This window comes from Geotrypetes seraphini, chromosome 7 (genome assembly GCF_902459505.1).
Source record: "Geotrypetes seraphini chromosome 7, aGeoSer1.1, whole genome shotgun sequence".
NCBI lineage: Eukaryota > Metazoa > Chordata > Amphibia > Gymnophiona > Dermophiidae > Geotrypetes > Geotrypetes seraphini.
Window position 1 is genome coordinate 54,259,785 of NC_047090.1, and position 20,563 is coordinate 54,280,347.

At 45.4% G+C, this 20,563-nt stretch overlaps 1 protein-coding gene across 1 annotated transcript in view; it reads left to right on the top strand.

The window, feature by feature from the left end:
* The window catches only part of TMTC1 (transmembrane O-mannosyltransferase targeting cadherins 1), a 364,529-nt gene extending 346,863 nt beyond the window's left edge, over window positions 1–17,666 (top strand). The window contains exon 20 of the mRNA XM_033953227.1: window positions 16,727–17,666. Coding sequence (XP_033809118.1) covers window positions 16,727–16,867 — 141 coding nt within the window. The 3' untranslated portion in view covers window positions 16,868–17,666. The remainder of the gene's footprint in view (window positions 1–16,726) is intronic.
* The last annotated feature ends 2,897 nt before the right edge of the window (window positions 17,667–20,563 follow it).

The window sequence follows — 20,563 nt, forward strand, 5'->3', positions numbered from 1 at the left end:
GGGTTACTGCTAGTAAGAGTTGGCTCCTATTAGCTCTTATAACATTTCCCTTTGCAGGCAAACCTATTTTCAACTTACCATGGCTTGGACATCCTAAGCAGTGATGAGAGCACATTAACCAGGTGATCCACAAATGTCATCTTGCTGTCAGAGGAAAGGTTTCCTCTCATCACTGCTTAGGATGTCCGAGCCATGGTAAGTTGAAAATAGGTTTGCCTGCAAAGGGAAATGTTATAAGAGCTAATAGGAAAAAACTAGGACCTTATTAAAATGAGCAAAGGTGGGATTTGAACCGGGGAGTTTCAGAGGTCAGAGCTCAGAACAGGAGCATTACCGTGTTGAGCTACAAATGCTTTCACTGAGCCCCAAACCCATATTCCCAAGTGTGCTTGAATGCATGTGAGGTGGAGCTCCGTTTTTCTCACACGATAATCTTCATTCTAAGCACTGTACTAATGCATATAGAACTGTAAATAATCTGTTCCGTTTAGGCGTTATTTGTGCTGCAATTCTTTAATACATATTTGATATTTGTTTTCTACTTGAAAACGTTCCAAATCTTTAGGCATTCCTTTGCTTTAACTTATTTGAGTTCATCCTGATATGATACCTAATGAAGCACGGACAGCTCAGTCAAGCAGCTGTAGCACTATGGGTTAGGAGCCAGCCTTTGCTCCTATCATCCAGAGGTTGTGGGTTCTACACCCGGCACATCTTTTAATTGTGGCATATTACTTTGGAAGATGCTGATTGATGAGGTCACAATGAGATAAGTTTTGTGCAACTGAAGACCTCCATTTTGCAATGAGGGAAGCTGGAATGTTAAGGTGTGTATCTGTTTATTCTCTTTTTAAGTGCTGATAATGTGTGCTGGTTTTTCTTTGCTTTCAAAAGAGAGCCGATTGCAGTGCTGTTTGTTGAGACAAAAAAGAGGGTTGTAAAAGCCATGTGAAAATTATATTATGGTTTGGGCTGAAATGTGGTTTGTTATCCATGCAATATAATGTGTTCCATTGTTATGGTGTCATTATATTTATTAGGACAGAGAAAAGATGAAAATTACCTATTGAAATTCACTATTGGAATTATTGATGAAAAAACACAGCGGACGTCTGCCTCGCGTGTAACAAAGAGCCGCAATTACGATAGTTGAAACGGTATTGAAATCCAAGTTAGACCAGGGTTTCTTATGTTTACATAATTCACGATATTTAGACGCAGGCGTTCGCTCAAGTAGCGCCTATCTAGCGTTCCCATTTGGCACGCCCACGGAACGCCCACGTCCAGAGCTGGAGGCGGGACTATGCTTTCGATAGACGTCAGTTCGTCAAGTACTTCATAGGGACGTCTATGTGTCGTTAATTACCCAATTAACATTAATTAAGACCCTTAACTCCGTGATTATTCACTTACATCCGACGTCCAAAGCACGCCTAAGTTAAACGCAGTAATAGAGAATTTAGGCCTTTGTGCAAATCCTGCTTTTACACTCCCAGCCTGAACTCAGTTCAAGCAGCACTCAAAAACACCATCGATGCATAGAATTCGGATGCTGTGACGTCGAGTGTCTACATTGAGGCCTGCTTGAGAGCATTGTTCATCATCCAATTCTCAATGCTCCTCTTGACGTTCATCAGGACACTCACATCGATGCTCATCACGATGATCGCTGTGACGCTGTCATCGACATACTCCTCAATGTTCCCCTCATCAATCTTGTAGTTCCGCCCTTTCTTAAACCCTATGGGGGTAATAATTAAAAAAAAAAAGTCTAAAAAGTGTCCTAAATGGCTACTTGGACGATCAAAAAGCCTGATCGTCCAAGTACCCATAACCAAAGCTGGTTTTTAGACATATCTAAAAACAGCTTAGGCCTTTCCCCTGCCTCTAGACGCACAGAGAGAAAAGAGGTGTGTTTAGAGGAGGGGAAAGGGCGGGCAGTGGGCGGGAGGTGGGCCGACCTACACCTAGGCGTACAACAGATATAACCTAAACATTTACAGGTTTCCTAGTCGGCACTTAGACCTTTTTGACTTAGACATAGTCAAATCAGGTCTAAGTGCCGAAAAAGGGGCCGCTGAGCTGATGGCCGCTGGTGCGATCAGTTCAGCTGCCTGGCAACCTACCCACCGCAACCATCACGGCAGGAGAAATGCCTCATCTCCCCTACCGCGATGCCATCACTCCTCTACCTGAACTGCCGCGACCCACGGTAGGAGAGATGCCCTATCTCTCCTGCCACAGGTCGCAGCAGTTCCACTAGAGGAGTGATGGCATCGCGGTAGGGGAGATGAGGCATCTCTCCTGCCGTGATACATCACCCCCCCCTCCCAATTAACATCAGGCCAGGAGAGAGCCCAAGCTCTCCTGGCCCGCGGCGACCCCCCTACTCGAGTGGGCCAGGAGAGAGCCCAGGCGACCCCCCCAACCGCTACTGAAATGGGCCAGGAGGGAGCCCAAGCCCCCCTGGCCCCAGTAACCCCCTACCCCCCACCACAATACGGGCAGGAAGGATCCCAGGCCCTCCTGCCCTCGACACAACCCCCCTCCCCCCAACGATCGCCCCCCCCACCGACCCGTGACCCCCCCGGCTGACCCCACCCCCCGACCCCATTCCCACTCCCCTTCCCCATACCTTTTCCAAGCCTAAGGCCCCACCCAAAGGAGGGGCCAAAGGCTCCCGGGCCTATTCTGATTGTCCCAGGCGCCTTAGGCCCCACCTGTGGGCGGGGCTTTGGGACGGCTGGGCCAATCCGGCCCCATTCTGGAGTCAGCTGCCTGCTGGATGGGCAGGTTTGGCCCCCGTCTGTCCGGCCAACTTGGAAAAGGTACGGGGAAGGGGGGTGGGGGTCGTGCGGTCGGCCGGGGGTGGGCGATCGTTGGGGGGAGGGGGGGTTGCGTCGAGGGCAGGAGAGCCTGGGATCCCTCCTGCCCGTATTGTAGTGGGGAGGTGGAGGGTCGCCGGGGCCAGGGGGGCTTGGTCTCCCTCCTGGCCCATTCCAGTAGCGGCAAGGGGGTCGCCGGGGCCAGGAGGGTTTGGGCTCCCTCCTGGCCCATTCCAGTAGTGGCGGGGGGGGGGGCTCGCTGCGGGCCAGGAGAACCTGGGCTCTCTACTGGCCCACTCGAGTCGGGGGTCGCCGCGGGCCAGGAGGGTTTGGTGCTCCCTCCTGGCCTGATCATACTTGGCGGGGAGGGGGGCGGGATCGTCGGGGGTGCCGCGGCTGCCGCAGGGCAAGAAGGCTTGGGCTCCCTCTTGCCCCGATGTTGTCGGGGGGGGGGGGGGGTTGGCAGTTCGACATGGCAGGAGGGCTTGGGCACCCTCCTGCCTGGATCGTTGGGGGGGGGGGGGGATTCTGTAACCGGTGTTGTTTTTGACAGACACAGTTACAGAATCCAGCTTTTAGGCGAAGGCCTGGCTCCTCCTTTGCCTAAAAGCCCTTCTATTGGACGTTTGGGGCTTAGGCGTTTTTTTGTTTCGTTATGGCTAAAAAGTGTAGACGTCGTGTGGGTGTACTTTTAGACGTAGTGGTGATTGGGCATTTAGGCAGAGGAAGGCCATAATCAAAACAAGGACGTTTGGTTTGGTTATAGACACTTTCCCTGCTTCTGCTTTGAACGTTTAAGGACTTAGGCTAAAAAGGGACTTAGATGGTTTTTTTTTATTATGCCCCTCCATGTATCTATTAGTCTATAAGTCCGTCAGTCTAACCTATTATTTTAAAAATTAAATGGTATATTTATCGCATGCCTATATTTTTTATTAAAGTTGTATTTCACTTAGTAAATTAAATAAGTGATTCATCAAACCAAAATAAAACTTGAAACTACCACTTATAGCCTAAGTGGTTTACATTCAGGTATTCAAGCATTTTTCCATATCTGTCATGGGGCAATGGGGGATTAAGTAACTTGCCCAACATCACAAGGACCTTCACATCCCACTATTGTTTGGAAAATCATTCCAGACAGGATAGTCAGTTCGGCCAAACAAGTCTACAAAATTTACCCTCCACTTAGATGACAACTTTCCTCCAACACTTTTGGTTTCATCAGGCTCAAGGTAGTTTGTCAATAATCTTCTCAGGCAGCTAGGGAGTCCCATATGTGAGACTATACTGCCTGGTTGTCCTCTGATAAAGCATAATTACTTAACTATAACAAGTGTTATCTGAGGACAGCAAGCAGATATTCTCACAAACCTCTCTCCTCCCCTAGTTGGCTTCTTAGCTTTGTTACTGAATTGACAGACCTGCAAACTGACGTTGGGCAGGAAGGCACCTTTGTGTGCAGTATAGGCAGTCTTAGGGGCTAGATTAACTAAGCAAACCGATCGTATACTGATCAGTTTGCGACCCGATTCACTAACCTCATCATGAGGGAGCACAGCATTCAAATGTAGGCAGGCAGTGATTCACTAAACCAAAATGAGGGACACTGACTGGGCTGACCGATCCAAAAATAAATAACTGCTGAGGACCAGTCGCTCAGGTCCTTTCCAACTACCCTGCATTCTGCCGCCCTGCTCTCAGCCCCTGACTTTCCAGCTCTGTCTGCCCCGATCTCCTGCTCTCAGCCCCCGACTTTCCAGCTCTGTCTTGCCGCCCTGCTCAGCCCCGAGTCACCTGCCCTGTTCAGCCACGACTCACCTGCACTTCCCCGCAGTGTGAGCCCATGGTTTTAATCTGCGGGTTAAAACCACGGGCTCATGAAGTAGAAAAAATAATCAGCTAAATAAGTTAAATAAAAGTAAAAAAGCTCTGCCGGGCACAAAGGGCCAGCGCATGCGCAGACCATTTACAGTCAAGGAAGATGGTCTGCGCATGCTCAAGGATCGCTCTCCAGCAATCCGTGCAATTGGTGGGGGGGGCGTGCCAACGATCATCCCCAATTGCATTCAGGCCTTTAGTGAATTTGTCGGCTTGCCTGCAATCATCCACAGATCGGGCACGGAGAGGTAGGTTAGTGAATCTAGCCCTTAGAGTTTTAAAGTGACAGTACATTTTTTAATGGATGATGTCACCCACATGAGAATATCTGCCTGTTGTCCTCGGATAACACCTGCTATAAGTAACTATGCTTTTTGCACAGGCTGCAAACAAATTTAAGTATGTACTAAGACTGCCCCACATATACCGTAAGTACTCGAATATAAGTCGAGACCCCCATTTTTCCCCCCAAAACGGAGAAAAATGGTTGACTTGAATATAAGATGAGGGCTTAATATTCAAGTGCCATGCCCTGCCAGGATCTGCAACTGGGGTCCCCTCCCTCATGCCCTCCCCTGCCAGGCTCTGCACCCAGCACCCCTCCTTGCCAGGCTCTGTACCCAGACCCCTCACTCCTTGCCAGGCTCTGTACCCAGACCCCCTCACTCCCTGCCAGGCTCTGCACCCAGTATCACCTTCCTACCCTGTACCCCCTCTGGTGGTCTAGTGGTAGGTCGACTAAAAAATTTTTTTAAACACACACACACACAACCCGCCACACTTAACTTTTGTGCCAGTTTTAATCTCTAGTGGTCCAGCAGTATATGGGGCAGGAGCGATCTTTCCACGCCCTGCCCCGTGCTGAGTCTCTCTGTCTCTGGTTCCTATTTCGCGGCTAGCAGCACATCTGACAGGGCCAAGCTTTTCGTGCTTCCTGCTCGACCCCGTGCCACTCTCTAAATGGCTCCCGCTAGTTCTCATCCCGTTCTTTAAGTAGTCTCAAGTCTTAGTACTTCAGGGAGCTATATCCTTTGGATTTTGAGGTCCATCCTATATAATAAAACCTTAGCCGCGCATGCACACTCTTAACTGCGTGCTTCCGTGATCCGTAGGTCTGTGGCCACAGGAGTGCGCTAATGGCAGCTAGCACGGACCTCCCTGCTCTCCATCTTCTCCAGGCATCAAGCAGCAGTCCTCCATCCAGTCCACCAAAGGGCTCTTCTGTCTGCAAAAGTCTACTGAGGATCACGGCCGGCTGTAGCGAACCTCGCTGGCCGCTCTACACCTCAGTAGCATGTTCCCTCTGACGCACCGGATCGCGTCAGAGGGAACGTGCTACCGAGGTGCATAGCGCCTGCGAGGTTCGCTACAACCGGCCGCAATCTTCAGTAGGCTTTTTTGATTGCAGATTGCTCTCTCTCTCTCTTTATTCGGGGCAGACCAGGAAGAGAGGTGAAGGGTCAGGTATTCAGCTACCGGGCTGTAACCCAGGGTGGGCCCGGGGGACAGGTTGAGAGCGGCCGCTCCTGCGCTATAGTTTGTGTGACCCCACTCCTCCCGGGAAGCGCTATAGGGGGAGAGCCAGGCCGGGGACACCGAGGCAGGGTCCAAGTCCAGGCTGTGGTAGCCTCCGTAGTCGGGATACTGGGGGTAGATCTGCAGGGAAGGGTGGGGTGCACGGAGCCCGGGTACATGCTGACGTCCGTATGCATCACCCCCTTATAAAAGGGTGGATCCAGAGGGTTTTTTTGCCAATTCAAGCTAAGGATTGTGCTATACTACAGTATATCTTCTCTTTGGTTGCCTTTCAGACTTACCTTGGCAAGGAGTATAAACTTTGCAGTAGTGATTGCATTTCAACACTTTATTCAAATTTGAGCTGGCTTAAAAAGTCAGTAATCCTGTAGTCTTGAGACTAGAGCATTGTGACACAGTGTAACAGGCCCGGCGGTTCCTCGGGGGAAGATAACAGGAAGGGAGGCCTACTGCTGGACAGGGGGAGCAGGGAAGAGGTGCTATTAGACAGGGGGGAGGAGGTAAAAGGAAGGGAGAAGGTCTGCTACTGGACAGGGGGAGCAAGGAATGGGTGCTGCTAGACACAAGGGGTGGTGGTGGACAGCCGAGGAAAGAGAGAGACAGAAAGAAAGACAGACAGACAGAAAGCGGCCAAGCAGAGAGAAAGAAAGAAAAACAGACACACACATCTATTCTAGCACCCGTTCATTTAACGGGCTTAAATACTAGTTTAATAAATAATTTGTTAAGTTGTGGGTTCTGGAACACCTCATATTAAGTCTTGACACTCAACTTTGTTAATTGATTACTGGTTAGTAAGAGTGTTTTTTGCTCCTAGTCTGCATTTTTAAGTACTCTGGTCATTTTGTCTGAGGACCTTGAAAATCAAACATAGGGCCGGATGCACAAAACTTTCTGACTATCTAACAATCGTCGCTAAACCAGTTTGACTGGTTTAGTGACGGACCTAATTTGCCAGCACAATGTACAAAATGATCTACCGCATGCTTGTCCATTCGTTCATTCATTCTCCAACTCTACCATGCAAATGACCTCATTAGTATTAAAACGAGGCCATTAATATTAAAACAAATCCTCTGATCGATGCCCTAAGGCAGGGGTCCCCGCATGCGGCCCCGTGAAGTATTTTGTGCGGCCCCAGTCGAGGGCGATGCAGTGTTTTCCTCTGCTGCCCCCGGGTGTTTACCGTCTTGCCGGCTCCCTCCTCTGTCTTGCTGCAGCATTTGCACGGCCCCAGAAACATTTTTTTTGGCCACTGCAGCCTATGGAAGCCAAAAAGTTGGACACCCCTGCCCTAAGGTATCTAGTGACAGCTGCTAAGGGCCTGAAATTACCAAAAGGTCTGCCCTATATTTTTTCTTTCTTTTTTTTTTTTTTTATTACCACGGATATGGGTGTGTTATACTCACACACTATCTGTCCCCATAAAAAAAAACATGCCGAAGTGTGCATGCTGTATCATACTCCCCTCCCCCCCCTTCCCGATGACACCCGGTATGGCACCACATCATGCCATCTGGACCCCCACACACTCCCAAGCATCCCGTCCCCCCACCGGAGATTGTGGTCCCCTGTGAAGATCCTTTGCAGGAGGGATGCTCACTCCCTCCTGTCTCAGCACATTTTAGTGCATCCGGCCTCCCGACACCCCTCCCCCCCCAACTAAAATATGCCAATGCAGGAAGTGGGCGTCCTTCCTGCTAAGGATCCTTGGGGGGGGGGGTTGTGATCTTTGGGGGAGGGTCAGGAGTGTGGGGTGGGTCCAGGGGTGAGCCGGCTCTTTTTTTTTTTTTAAATGGGGACATGTTTTGTTCATGTAACACGCACATAACATCTGTCCCATTAAAATAAAAAAAGCTCTGAACAGTAGCAGGAGGCTGCTTTGGAGCTTTCCCTGTGGCTCAGCTGTTTGGGTTTCCCCTTCTGGTTCTGCGCATGTGTAAAAGTCGCTTTCAAAATGAGTGATCTGATGGGATTATGGCAGACCCCCCCCCCCAAAAAAAAACTCATTTGCATGGAAAGCTGTTTGAACATCGATTGTCATTTTTAAATCAGACAAAATATTGGCCCACAGCAACCTGCACAGTCTTAATGACCATTTTTAGTGTATCCAGCCCATAGAGATTTAAATTTTACCCTGTAAGGTACTGGTGGGCAGTGTAGTTTCTGCAGGAAGGGTGTGACGTGGTCACGCCTCTTGAAGTCTTCTATCAGTTGTGCTGCAGCATTCTAAATTAGTTGCAAACTTTTTTTGGTTAGACCAGTGTACAGGGCATTGCAGTAGTCTAGTCACAATGTTATCATAGCATAGACCACTGTGATCAGACATCTTTTCAATATATGGAGAGAGATTTTGTAGCGGCCGAAGATAAGAAAGTTTTTAAAGGTTGTTTGAATTTACGAGATCAAAGTGAATGATGAGTCTAGCAGTATCCCAAGATTCCTGACCTGTGACTTTAGGGGGAGTTCATACTTTCCAAAAGATATTTTGAAGTCAGGTATTATTATTATGTTCTTGTATACCGCCATACCCAGTGAGTTCTAGGTATGTGTTCACTTGTGTGATTTCAGGCAGAGTTTGTTGTTTTGCCCATTCCTGTGTTGTGGTTAGTTAGTCAGTTTCCTCAAAGATGTGGGCAGATTTATTTATTTATTCAATTTTCTATACCGTTCTCCCAGGAGAGCTCAGAATGGTTTACATGAGTTTATTCAGATACTCAAGCATTTTTCCCCATCTGTCCCAGTGGGCTCACAATCTATCTAATGTATCTGGAGCAATGGGGGGGGGATTAAGTAACTTGCCCAGGGTCACAAGGAACAGTGTGGGTTTGAACCCACAACCCCAGGGTGCTGAGGCTGTAGCTTTAACCACTGCACCACACTCTCATCTGGCTCAATGGATATGAGTAGTTGCACATCATCAGCATAGATATATAATTTTACTGAAGCAACTCAATCAGAGGCTTAAGGTAGATTTTAAATAAGATGGGAGGCGGTGTGGACCCCTGTGGCATTCTACAGTTCAGTTCTCAAGATAATGATATGTTATTGTGGAACAGCACTGATTGTTGTCTGTTTGACAAATAGGATTTGAACCATGTAAGTACTGTGCCACAGATATCTGTTTCTGCCAGTCTTGTAAGCATGTTATTACGATCCACAGTGTTGAAGGCTGTTGAGAAATCTAGCAACACTAGATTTAGGGCTATCTTCTTTTTTTTTTTTTTAATTGTCTTTATTAGCAATTGCAAAGGGAACAAACAACCATCTTCTTAAACAGAATGTTCACTTGTTCTACTATCTTTGCTGGACGGGGTCAAGAGGGCAGATTGTAGGCCATTGGCATTTCGGGGGGTTTTCAAGGGCTTCCTCTGTGACTTGGTTGAATGAGTCCCAGATGGATATGCATGGTGGTGGGAAAAAGCATTCTCTTCATTAGCTGGTGCGAGTTTTGATGGAAATTCAAAGGAGTAGAATGAACCAGGTCTTCAAACGAACCACACTTTAATGGCAACCAATGTAACATATACAAAGTATCTTCTAGATTTGCAGTGGTTTTGACACGGTCTGTGTTTCAGCAATTATGCCTGCATCAGGAGTCCATGCCAGGTGTAAATCACTGTTTTTGAATATAATCAGTGTCTATGTAGATCAGGGGTGCCTACACTTTTTTGGCTTGCGAGCTACTTTTAAAATGACTAAGTCAAAATGATCTACCAACAATAAAATTTAAAAAAACACAAAGCACATTGTACGCAGAGAAAATGTTAATTATCATTTATATTCGGGGGTTTTTCAAAGAGGTCAAAGCAGATGACTTTAAAATATGCAATGTCGGGGAGGAATCAAATTGGCGGCAGTGTGTGAGCTGAGAGTAAGACGCAGTTAAGAGCTGACAACTGCTGGATTTCTTAATTTTAGTACCTGTTTTTCAATCGCTGTAATTCTTCAGCATTGCCAGTATGCCACATACGAAGAGAAAAGGGATGATTAGAGCCATACCCTCACCAGCACTAGCATCTACCCCAGTCCAGCAGACTGTCGATCGCTTCTTTGCAGCTCTATCAATGACGATACAAGGATCCAGAGGACGTAGGTTTGGGAGAGCCTATTGCTCTTTTGGGCCTTGAAACATCACTCTCACTTCCGCCTTCCCTTAACCCTCTGTGTCCAGCTGCAACCGGGGCAGGAGACTCACGATCCAGGAAGTGGATACACAGGGTCTCCCAGCAAGACACAGCATCAACGCAGATCAGCAGATGTCTACAATCAAGAGAGCAGAGATAGTATCAGCTCCCACAAGGCTTCCTTGAATATCTGGCACCTGCTACAATGAATGGACACTAAAATGACTAAGTCCACAGAAGAGATAACTAATATTAAAACTAAATTGGATACCTTAACTAAGACTGTGGACTCGATGAAAACGGTGGCTTGGGGAGAAAGAAAGGACAGACAGAGAGAAATAAAGGGGAGGCAGAAAGAAAGACAGGGAGACAGAGAGACAGAAAGGGTGGCAGGGAGACAGAAAGAAAGAAAGACAGACAAAGAAAGACAGAAAAAAAGGGGGCAGGGAGACAGAAAGAAAGACAGATAGAGAGAAAGAAAGGGGGAGCAGGGAGACAGATAGAAAGAAAGGGGGGCAGGGAGACAAAGTAAGAAAGGGGCAAGGAGAAAGAATGAAAGAAAGGCAGGGAGACAGAAAGCAAAGGGGGCAGGGAAACAAACAGACAGAGAGAAAGAAAGAAAGGAAGGGGGCAGGGAGAGAGAGAGAGAAAGAAAGAAAGGGGAGGGGGCAGGGAAAGAGGAAGAAAAAGTTGGGGTGGGAATGGAGTGTGTCAGGTGGCAGGGGGCAGGCAGGGAGAGAGGAAGAAAAAATTGGATTCATGAAAGAACAGAGATGTTGGTTGGGGAATAGAATGAGGTCTGGAGGAGACAAAGCATGCAGGAGGCAGAAAGAAGAGAAGAAATATTGGATGCACAGTCAGAAGAAGAAAGTGCAACCAGAGACTCATGAAATCACCAGACAACAAAGGTAGGAAAAATTATTTTATTTTCAATTTAGTGATCAAAATGTGTCCGTTTTGAGAATTTATATCTGCTGTCTATATTTTGCATTATGGCCCCCCTTTTACTAAACCGCAGTAGCGGATTTTAACGCAGGGAGCTTATGAGCATTGAGCAAGGGTCATTGACGCCATTTGTGAAAGCTTCAGGTTTGAAAATAATTATACATGCAAAATGACACCAGCGCAAGGTTTTAAAAATTATAACCAAGATTTATTGAATTATTGTTTCTATTTTTCCATTATTAGATCAAAAGAACAGCATCATTGCTTACCGATTGCGCTAATGGGAGATCGTCAAAGGTGCCAAATACTGGCCTTCTCACAACGGTCTCGTTTTTCTAGCTCCAGAGTTTCTATTATATACTGTTGGCTTTTCGGTGACATCATCATCATAATCAACCAATAACAATTTTATGGGTGGTCTTAAAGTTGGACAAAGAAACATTCCTCCACATTTAAAAGTTAGACAAAGTTTCAGAAAATTACTTTTGATTTCTGAATTAATATTATAACATTATGCAAAAGAATTCTACAATTATTAACATGGTGCTGAGAAATTCTCAGCCCCAAAGGAAAAACTCTCTTCCTAAGCTGACAGATTCAAAATTGCATGGCCTTACACAGAAACCTTAGTCTGGAAGAGGAAAGCTGACAGCTTCATGTTACACTGACACAGTGCTAGGCGTGGGCTTCCAATGCCCCCCTTCCTATGCTGGAGACTGAAGCAACAGTCTCTGACTCTAATTACTCCCAGATGTTGCCTCGGGATTTTCCTTAGTGTTTCTTCAGGTTTAAAATATATAAAATATGTTTTTTCAAAGCAACGCAGTCATACACTTCATTTATACTTTGCTTCATTCACTCTTTGCTTGGCCAAGCTTTTCCATTCAATAAATCATAATTTTAATTCAAAACTACATCCAATTCAGTTTGAGACACGTTATCCTTCTTTACCAGTCTAAAGCAAGCCCATGTGGTATTAATTAACACCACGAGGCTAGGAGCGGGAAAACTCAGAGAGGACAAAGACAGAATATTATTCACTGGCCCAAGATGGTGGCCGAAGACAGGACAGATATAGTACACACAAAGAACCCAAACTGGATTCCATGTAATCATGATTTCCACCATGATTTGTACATACACAGATATTATTATGCTTTCCCTTATATTAATCCTTAGTGTATTTTTCTCTGGCCTTAGCTACATTATATTTAAATTTTTATTCACCTGTTTTTCCGTACGCTTCTATTTGGGCGTGGTCCTTAACTAACACAGAATTGTCTCTAACTAGAATTACCCAGAATCATATGAAAAACTGGTGCTTTTGTAGAAAAACTTCACAAAAATACTGCACTATCATGCTCCTAACATCCATTCCCATTTCCGTCCCATAACCAGCCTGCTGGCCACGAGCCACTACTCAGCATCAAGAGCAGCGCAGCTCCCTGCGCTAAAAAACACTATCGCGGTTTAGTAAAAAGGGAGGGGGTATATTTTTCTATTTTTGTATAGTTGTTACTGAGGTGACATTGCATATTTTATTTTATTTTTTAATTTATAACGTTCAAATAAAGTTTACAAGAATACATCTTGCTGCATGAAATACAGAGAAGGAAAATTATTCAAGAAGGAAAAAAAGAAAATTTCTTATAACCAAATCTTAATCCCCTTTCTTAGACCACAGTAAAAGTTGGGGTAGTCAACATATATAACAAGGAGAAATTAAATGCATATCATTTGAGGAAAAAGCTTTGTGTGAATCAATGACTAAATTATTTTTTTTAAAGTCCCTTTTTCAATCATTCCTTGATGATCTTCTTAATATCTAGGAACTGCAAGTGTCATAAGGCGGTAAGAGGAGCCAAAAGAGACTATGAGGAATAAATAGCCAAGGAGGCAAAAATTTTAAGCCATTCTTTTGATATATTAAGGGGACACAACCTGCGAAGGAAGCAGTGGGGCCATTAGATGACCATGGAATAAAGGGAGTACTAAAGGAGGACAAAGCCATCACCGACAAGCTGAATACATTTTTTGTATCTGTATTTATCCAATATACTAGAAGCCAACAGGCTATACACAGGATGGGAAACTGTCAGGGTCGACGGTCAGTTTAGAAGAGGTATGCAGACAGATTGATAGGCTTAAAAATGATAAATACCTGGGACCAGACAGCATCCACCCGAGGGTAATCAAGGAACTGAAAGGGGTTATAGCTTCAACTAATAGCTAATCTGTCGATCAAATCAGGAAAGATTCTGTAAGATTGGGAAGTGGCGAATGTTACGCCGATCTTCAAGAAAGATTTGAGGGGAGATCCGAAAAACTACAGACCAGTGAGTTTGACTTCGGTACTGGGAAAGATGGTAGAGGCGCTGATAAAGGACCGCATCATCGATCACCTTGATGGACACAAACTGATGAGGACCAGCCAGCAAGGCTTCAGCAAAGGAAGATCTTGTTTGACAAACTTAGACCACTGGTCTGACCCAGCAGTGGCAAATCTTATGTTCTTATGATATCGTCTGTGTATAAGTGAATTTTGATTTTGTGTTTATGAGCAATGTCAATAACTGGCCTAATGTATAGGTGGGGATAACAGGGCACCTTGGGGGAACCCCGTATTTGATTGGCTTTGGCTGTAATTCGTCAGATCTGAGAAGTATGATTTTCTTTCTATAATGTAGAAATGAGGCGAACCAGTAAAGTGTGGTATCCATAATTCCTAGGTCTGTAAGTCTGGTTAGGAAGAGGTGGTGGTCAACAGTATCAAATGCTGTACTAAGGTTGAGCAGGACCAGTAATGTGTCATTTCCCTTGTCCAGTAGATTCCAGGTGTCTTCAATGATGTCTATTAGGACTTCTCGGTGCTGTGGAATGACCTGAAGCCAGATTGGTAAGTGGAGAGGGCTTTGCATTGATTCGTAAAGGTTTGCAATTGACTTAATATTATTTTCTCCACTATTTTTGAATGAATGGTAAGTTGGAAACTGGTCTGTAATTACTTGGATCATTTGGGTCAAAGGTGGGTTTCCTTAGGATAGGTCTGATGATGACGGCTTTCCAACTGGTGGGCATTTCCCAGTTGTCAAGGAGGAGTTGAATAGAAAAAGAATTGATTTTATGTCTTGGACTTTCAGGTTGGATGGGCATGGATCAAGGGCCGAGTTAAACGGTTGTAGTGTCTTTATAATTTCTGCAAGGTCTTTGTGTGTGACTTATTTCTATGTTTCTATAGACATCTTCTTCTTCAAGGGTCCCGCGGCAACAAGGGGGCATTCGTGGAAAATCAGGGGCGGGAAACTGCACAGTGACACTAGGAAGTTCTTCTTCACTGAAAGGGTGGTTGATCGCTGGAATAGTCTTCCACTTCGGGTTATTGAGGCCACCAGTGTGGCGGATTTTAAGGCCAGATGGGATAGACATGTGGGATCTATCCGCAAAGATAGATAGCGAGGATCACTGGAGTGGGCAGACTTGATAGGCCGTGGCCCTTATCTGCCGTCTATTTCTATGTTTCTATGTTATGTGAAAGCAAGCTAGAATTCCGGGCAGTGGATCTCTGGAAGGGTGAGATGGAGTGGCGAGGTTGGGCGACGTTCGTTGAGTTGAGGTTACTGTGGGTATTTTTTATTTTTGTTTGAAAGAAGGCAGAAAGCGCTTCACTATCAAGGTGAGTTTAGATGTTGTGCTGGTTCCCTTTGGAGGCCGTGAAGAAATGTTTTGTCAACATGAAAAGGCATATGAATCTGTTCAGAGACTTTAGTAGAAGACTGTGTAGTAGGTCTTCTTTGTTTCATGGGTGGCAGATTTGTAGCTACCTGATAGTCTTTTCTAGTGAACTTTGTTCTCACTTTTGCGTTTGGATCATCTCCTCTCTGCTTTCCTCAAGTTTCGAGTCACGCAAACAGATGTGAAAAATAGAAAGAGGCCTGGAGAGACATAGTCAAGAAAGAAAATAGAAGGTGTTAGGGCAAAACAGATTTGGAGTACAGGTAACGTGACCATTTATTTTTTTCCTCAGAACGGGACATCTACTAATTTTCAGTTCTGTCCCTAATCCCACCCCTGGTCGGGCAGGAGGGCATGCACATATGCGGCACAATGACATCGCATGTGATGTCATCGCGTGGCATCTGTGCATGTGCAGATGCCCTCCTGCCCGAAGGCGATTTTGAGGGAGGCCTTTTGGGTTGCTCCATAGTGCTAAATATAGATAGTAGATATATATTCTCAAAGCGGATGCATTTTGATCACTAAATTGAAAATAATATAATTTTTCCTACCTTTGTTGTCTAGTGATTTTATGAGTCTCTGATTGCACTTCCTTCTGATTGTGCCCCCCCCTCGATACACCCTGCTTCCCCGACATAGCCTGCATCCCCTGCCCCCCCCCTCTCAGCTGACGTCAAGGAAGTTCTGGGCCAGCCAACCGCTGCCTGGCTGGCCCGGAACTTCCTCTCCAATGTTGGGGGGGAGAGAAAGGTTTGTAGGCCTGGCAATGTAGTCACTGCAGCACCTGGCCTGTTACTGTGTCGGGGAAGCAGGGAGAAATCATGGGCTCCGAAAACGGGACATTTCAGCGTCCCAAAGCTATGCTTCGGGACAACGGGATAAGCTAATTAAAAATGGGATGGTCCCGTTCAAACTGGGATGTATGGGTCACGTTAAGTACAGGAGAGGCAAGAGGAGGTGGAGACAGGCAGTGTTTGTCAATATATGAAAATTAGAAGGGGAGGAGGGATTGGTAGCCCTACTTTAGAGAAATATTCCAGTTAGGTTACCAAGCTGGAGTTTGCAATCCTGCTCATTATGTTAAGTTGTTCTAGTTCTGATGAGCTTTAAATAAAAGTTTGGTTGAAACCTTGACTAAAGTTTTATATCCTATTCTAAAGTTCATGCCTCCTAAAGAATGTAGAAGAACAAAATGATGCAAATTGCACTATGAAATAAGCCTTTAAAACCTTAAGGTTGTGATTTTGTAATAGGCAACTACTTTATATAGGCAGCATAGGCTTTCTTGTGCCTTTATAAATATCCTCACAGGCTCTACCCCACCTCCACTCCAAATAGCAGGTGCATAGATTTCTAATGTCTCCATTTATAAGTTTCTAATGATGTGAATACAGATAATAAATCAACACAATATCTTTGATGACACAAAAGGAAAAAGTAAGTTTTATAATAGCATAAATTATAAACTAATAGACCTGCTCACAGGCCAAATTGTATTAAAACTGGGAGACTACAAACACATACAAATAGTACCTGGTTGGAAAATAGACATTGGAAAAAAATATCTTGAATTAGAAATAGAAAAAAATGATACCTGTTACCAGATTTGTTCATGTTTTTCATTTTTCAGATCTTCATCTGATTCTGTACTATACTGTATTTTTTTTGTCTTAATAGGGAAATTATATATTTGCACGTGACTATTATGAGAAAGCATTATTGCTGGTTCCAAGCAATAAATTACTAAAGGAGAATCTCGCCAAGCTGGACCGTTTAGAAAAGCAGCTACAGGAAGTCCAAGAAATCAGTCAGACATAGAGCCCCTCAACGCTGATTGAGGCAAAAAAATGCCTGCATGCACAACAGGCCGTGGTTTCATGGCAGCAGAAACAAGACCAAGAGGCCTAGAGTCAGTGAGCTTACAGTTCATCACAGATGTTTGAGCCACCAAAGCTCTGCTTAGAGCTCAGAATTCACACACTCTAGCAACTGGCCTCTTCTTTTTGCAACTCATAAAACATAAAGAAGTGAGTCCTACAAAAGCATCTTTCTTCATTGCAGGATAGGAACTATCACATTGCTGAGCACCTTCCCATTTTTACGGAATATCCAAAAGAATGTACAAATTCCATTTTAATAAAAAATTATGCTTTTGCTGTATTTTACACTGTTCATTGTATTTGGAAAAATTTGACTTTACCCAATATCAAATTGAAAAATCATAATGGAAGTAGAGTATATTAAATATGAAAGAAATAACAAATTAAGGGCTCCTTTTACAAAACTGTGGTAAGAGATTTCTGCCATAGGCTGGTGAGGAAAGTGCTCCGATACTCACTGGGCCTGCAGCAGAAACTCTATCGCAGCTTTGTAAAAGCCAGCGTAATTATACAGAAAAATTGTGGCATTGTTTTTTGGGGGTTTTTTTTGCTATAAATAGCATTGTCAAAAGAGGGATCAATCACATGAATCCAATGCCAACTTGACAATCCATGTGTAATACAGAAGGTGACAATTTTTAAGAATTAGTCAAACCTCGGTTTGCGAGTGTTTTGTAAGACAAACAAAACACTCCTGCAAACTTTGACTCGCAGACCGAGCGTTGACTCGATATGCGAGCCCCCACCCCACCCCCCGAGAACTGGCTTCACCCCCCTCTGCAGCTCCCCAAATCCTTACCTTGAGCGGACACTGGCACGCAGCACCAGCCCACAGGATGTGCTGGTGCTGAAAGCACCTGCCGCTGATCTATGCTGGGCTGCTGCGGGGCCTTGGGCATTTGCGCATGTTCAAGGCCTTCTGGCTCCCACTCTCTCCGAGATTCTCATGAGATTCTCAAAACCAAGAATCTCATGAGAATCTTAGAGAGAGTGGGAGCCAGAAGGCATTGAGCATGCGCAGATGCTCAAGGCCATGCAGCAGCCCAGCATAGATCAGCGGCAGGCTCTTTTGGCACCAGCATTTTCTGTGGGTTGGTGCTGTGTGCTGGTGTCCACTTGAGGTAAGGGGTTTTTTTTTGGGGGGGGGCTGCAGAGGGGGGTGAAGCCATTTCCCGGGGGTGGAAATGCACCAGTGGCCTCAAGGAGGGGGTGTCTTTTTGGTATGTGGAACGAATCATCTGAGTTTCCCTTACTTTCTATGGGGAAACTCGCTTTGATATACGAGCACTTTGATTTACGAGCATGCTCTGGAACGAAGTATGCTCGCAAACCAAGGTTCCATTGTATTTTCTTTGATCAATGTGGATTGTAAGATTTATGCTAAAGGTCTTTCAATGTGTCTTACCAGGTGTTTGCCTATTCCAGTGCAATTTGTGTGTCATTTTAGACAAGTGGGTTATCACCCCATGGCTGCAAGCCATATGCAGAAGGAATCCACTCTGGATTTTTTTTCTGTGGTCTTCCTATTTCTCCAGGAGCTCTAGTGCCACCTGCAGTTTTTCCCTTCTCACGTGAACTATAAGGAGTGTTTCTGTTCTGCTCTCTCTTTTCTTATTTTATATGGTATTTTCAAGAGCACCTCTCTTCCATATGGTATGGTAGTAAAAGATATACAGGACTGCCAAGTGGAGGTTGTTCTCAGGAGACTTTTCAAGGGATTAGCTTTGGGAGTCAAAGCTGCCTTGGCAACGTCCTTTGTCACACTTGCTTGTTTATCTAGACTGCGCACTTTGGAGAGTGAGGGAAATGAACCACCCCCTCAGCTGTTTTTATCTAGTGTGGATTAGGTGGCTGATCTCCTGAATGATATTTTACGTATCCTGGGTAAAACGTCAGCTTATTCAATTTATACTCGTAGAATGCTCTGGATTATACAATGGGCGGGCGATTCAAATTTTAAAGCTACTCTTGCCATACTCCATTTTAAGGGGTAGCTATTATTTGGTAAAGGCCTGGATGATCTCATAAACTCCATGGTGGCCCATCGCCCCAAGACCCTGCCTGATATTAGACCCAGAACCTCCAGAGGTTTAGGATGCTCTAATTTTTGTGGTTCCAAGCACTCGACAATATTCTAGTTCCACATCACAGAGATTCTCCCAGGGCTACAGGCAGAGGTTTTCTCAATCCACATAACCAGACTTCCACTTCCCGGGCTGCTTCATCTGCCAAGAAATCACAATGACGCCAGGCCTTGGGAGGCCACTATTCATATAGGAGGCGTTTCAGCATGCCTGGGTTCAGATTTCATCTGACCGCTGGATTCTGGCATCATCCGGTCCAGCTACAAGCTGAAATTTGCCCAGCCTCTAACAGATTGGTTTGTGGACTCTCCCACAAGGTGCCTGGAAAAGGTGGTCAAAGTACAAGTCACTGTAAGCAGATTACTAAATATTCAGGCCATAGAGCCTGTGCCACCCGATGACTCAGGCTCAAAGAGATACTCCATATACTTTATCATGCCAAAGAAAGGCTCCAACATTTGGAGACCCATTCTGGACTTTACTCACATGAATGTAGCGCTCAAAGTTCTGCGCTTTCGTATGGAGATGGTTCGATCTGTCATAGCGGCAGTGACCTCAGGAGAGTTCCTAGCCTCTCTAGATCTGACAGAGGCATATTTGCATATCCCCATTTCCCAAACCACAAAGTTTCTCAGGTTTCATGTCCTTGAAAAAATCATTGTACCCTTTGGCCTGGCGACAGCTCCTCACACCTTCATGAAAGTGATGGTGGTGGTAACAGCTCACCTACGCAAGATGGGATTTCAAGTGCATCTCTACTTGGATGACTGGCTGATCAGAGCCCCTTCATTATCCGAGGGTCAGCACACAGTGTGTCCTGGAAGATCTAGGTTGGATTGTAAATTACTGCAAGAACAATTTGATGCTGACTCAATCCCTGGAATACCTGGGAGTCTTGTTCCACATGGCTATCAGATGCATCTACCACAGGCACACAGACAGAAGCTGTGCTCTCAGATTTCTTGTCTCCTGGGCAAGTCTGCTCTGTCGGCGTAGGACTATCTTCAAGTTCTGGGATCCATGGTGGCCACAATAGATGTGGTGCCTTGGGAAGAGCCCACAGGCATCCTCTTCAGCACACGTTGCTCTCATACTGGTCTCCATAGACGGCCACATTACAGAAGTGTCTACTCCGGATGCTGGAAGCTCAGACCAGCATGATTTGGTGGCTCCATCCTCAGTCCCTCTCCAAAGGCATGCCTTTTTGGATTGTTTCCTGGTTGGGTGTAATGCCAGTCTCCTAGGCTGGGGAGCTCATTGCAGTTATCATCTGATTCAGGGGTGTTGGATGCCCTCTCAGAGGAAGTGGTCGATCAACAGGCTACGTACCATTCAATTGACTCACAGGCCATGGTACACATATCTGATGCGTCTTCAAAACAGGCCACCTCCTTTTCCAGGGTCTAGTATGCATGGAAGATCCGGATCGCTTTGCTCTTACAACATGGCTATTGAACACAAAACATTAGAGTGCAAAGGTTATTCTGAGGTGGTCATTGCCACATTTCTCAAATCTAAGAAGTTGACCACAAGTATCTGCCTACGTTAAA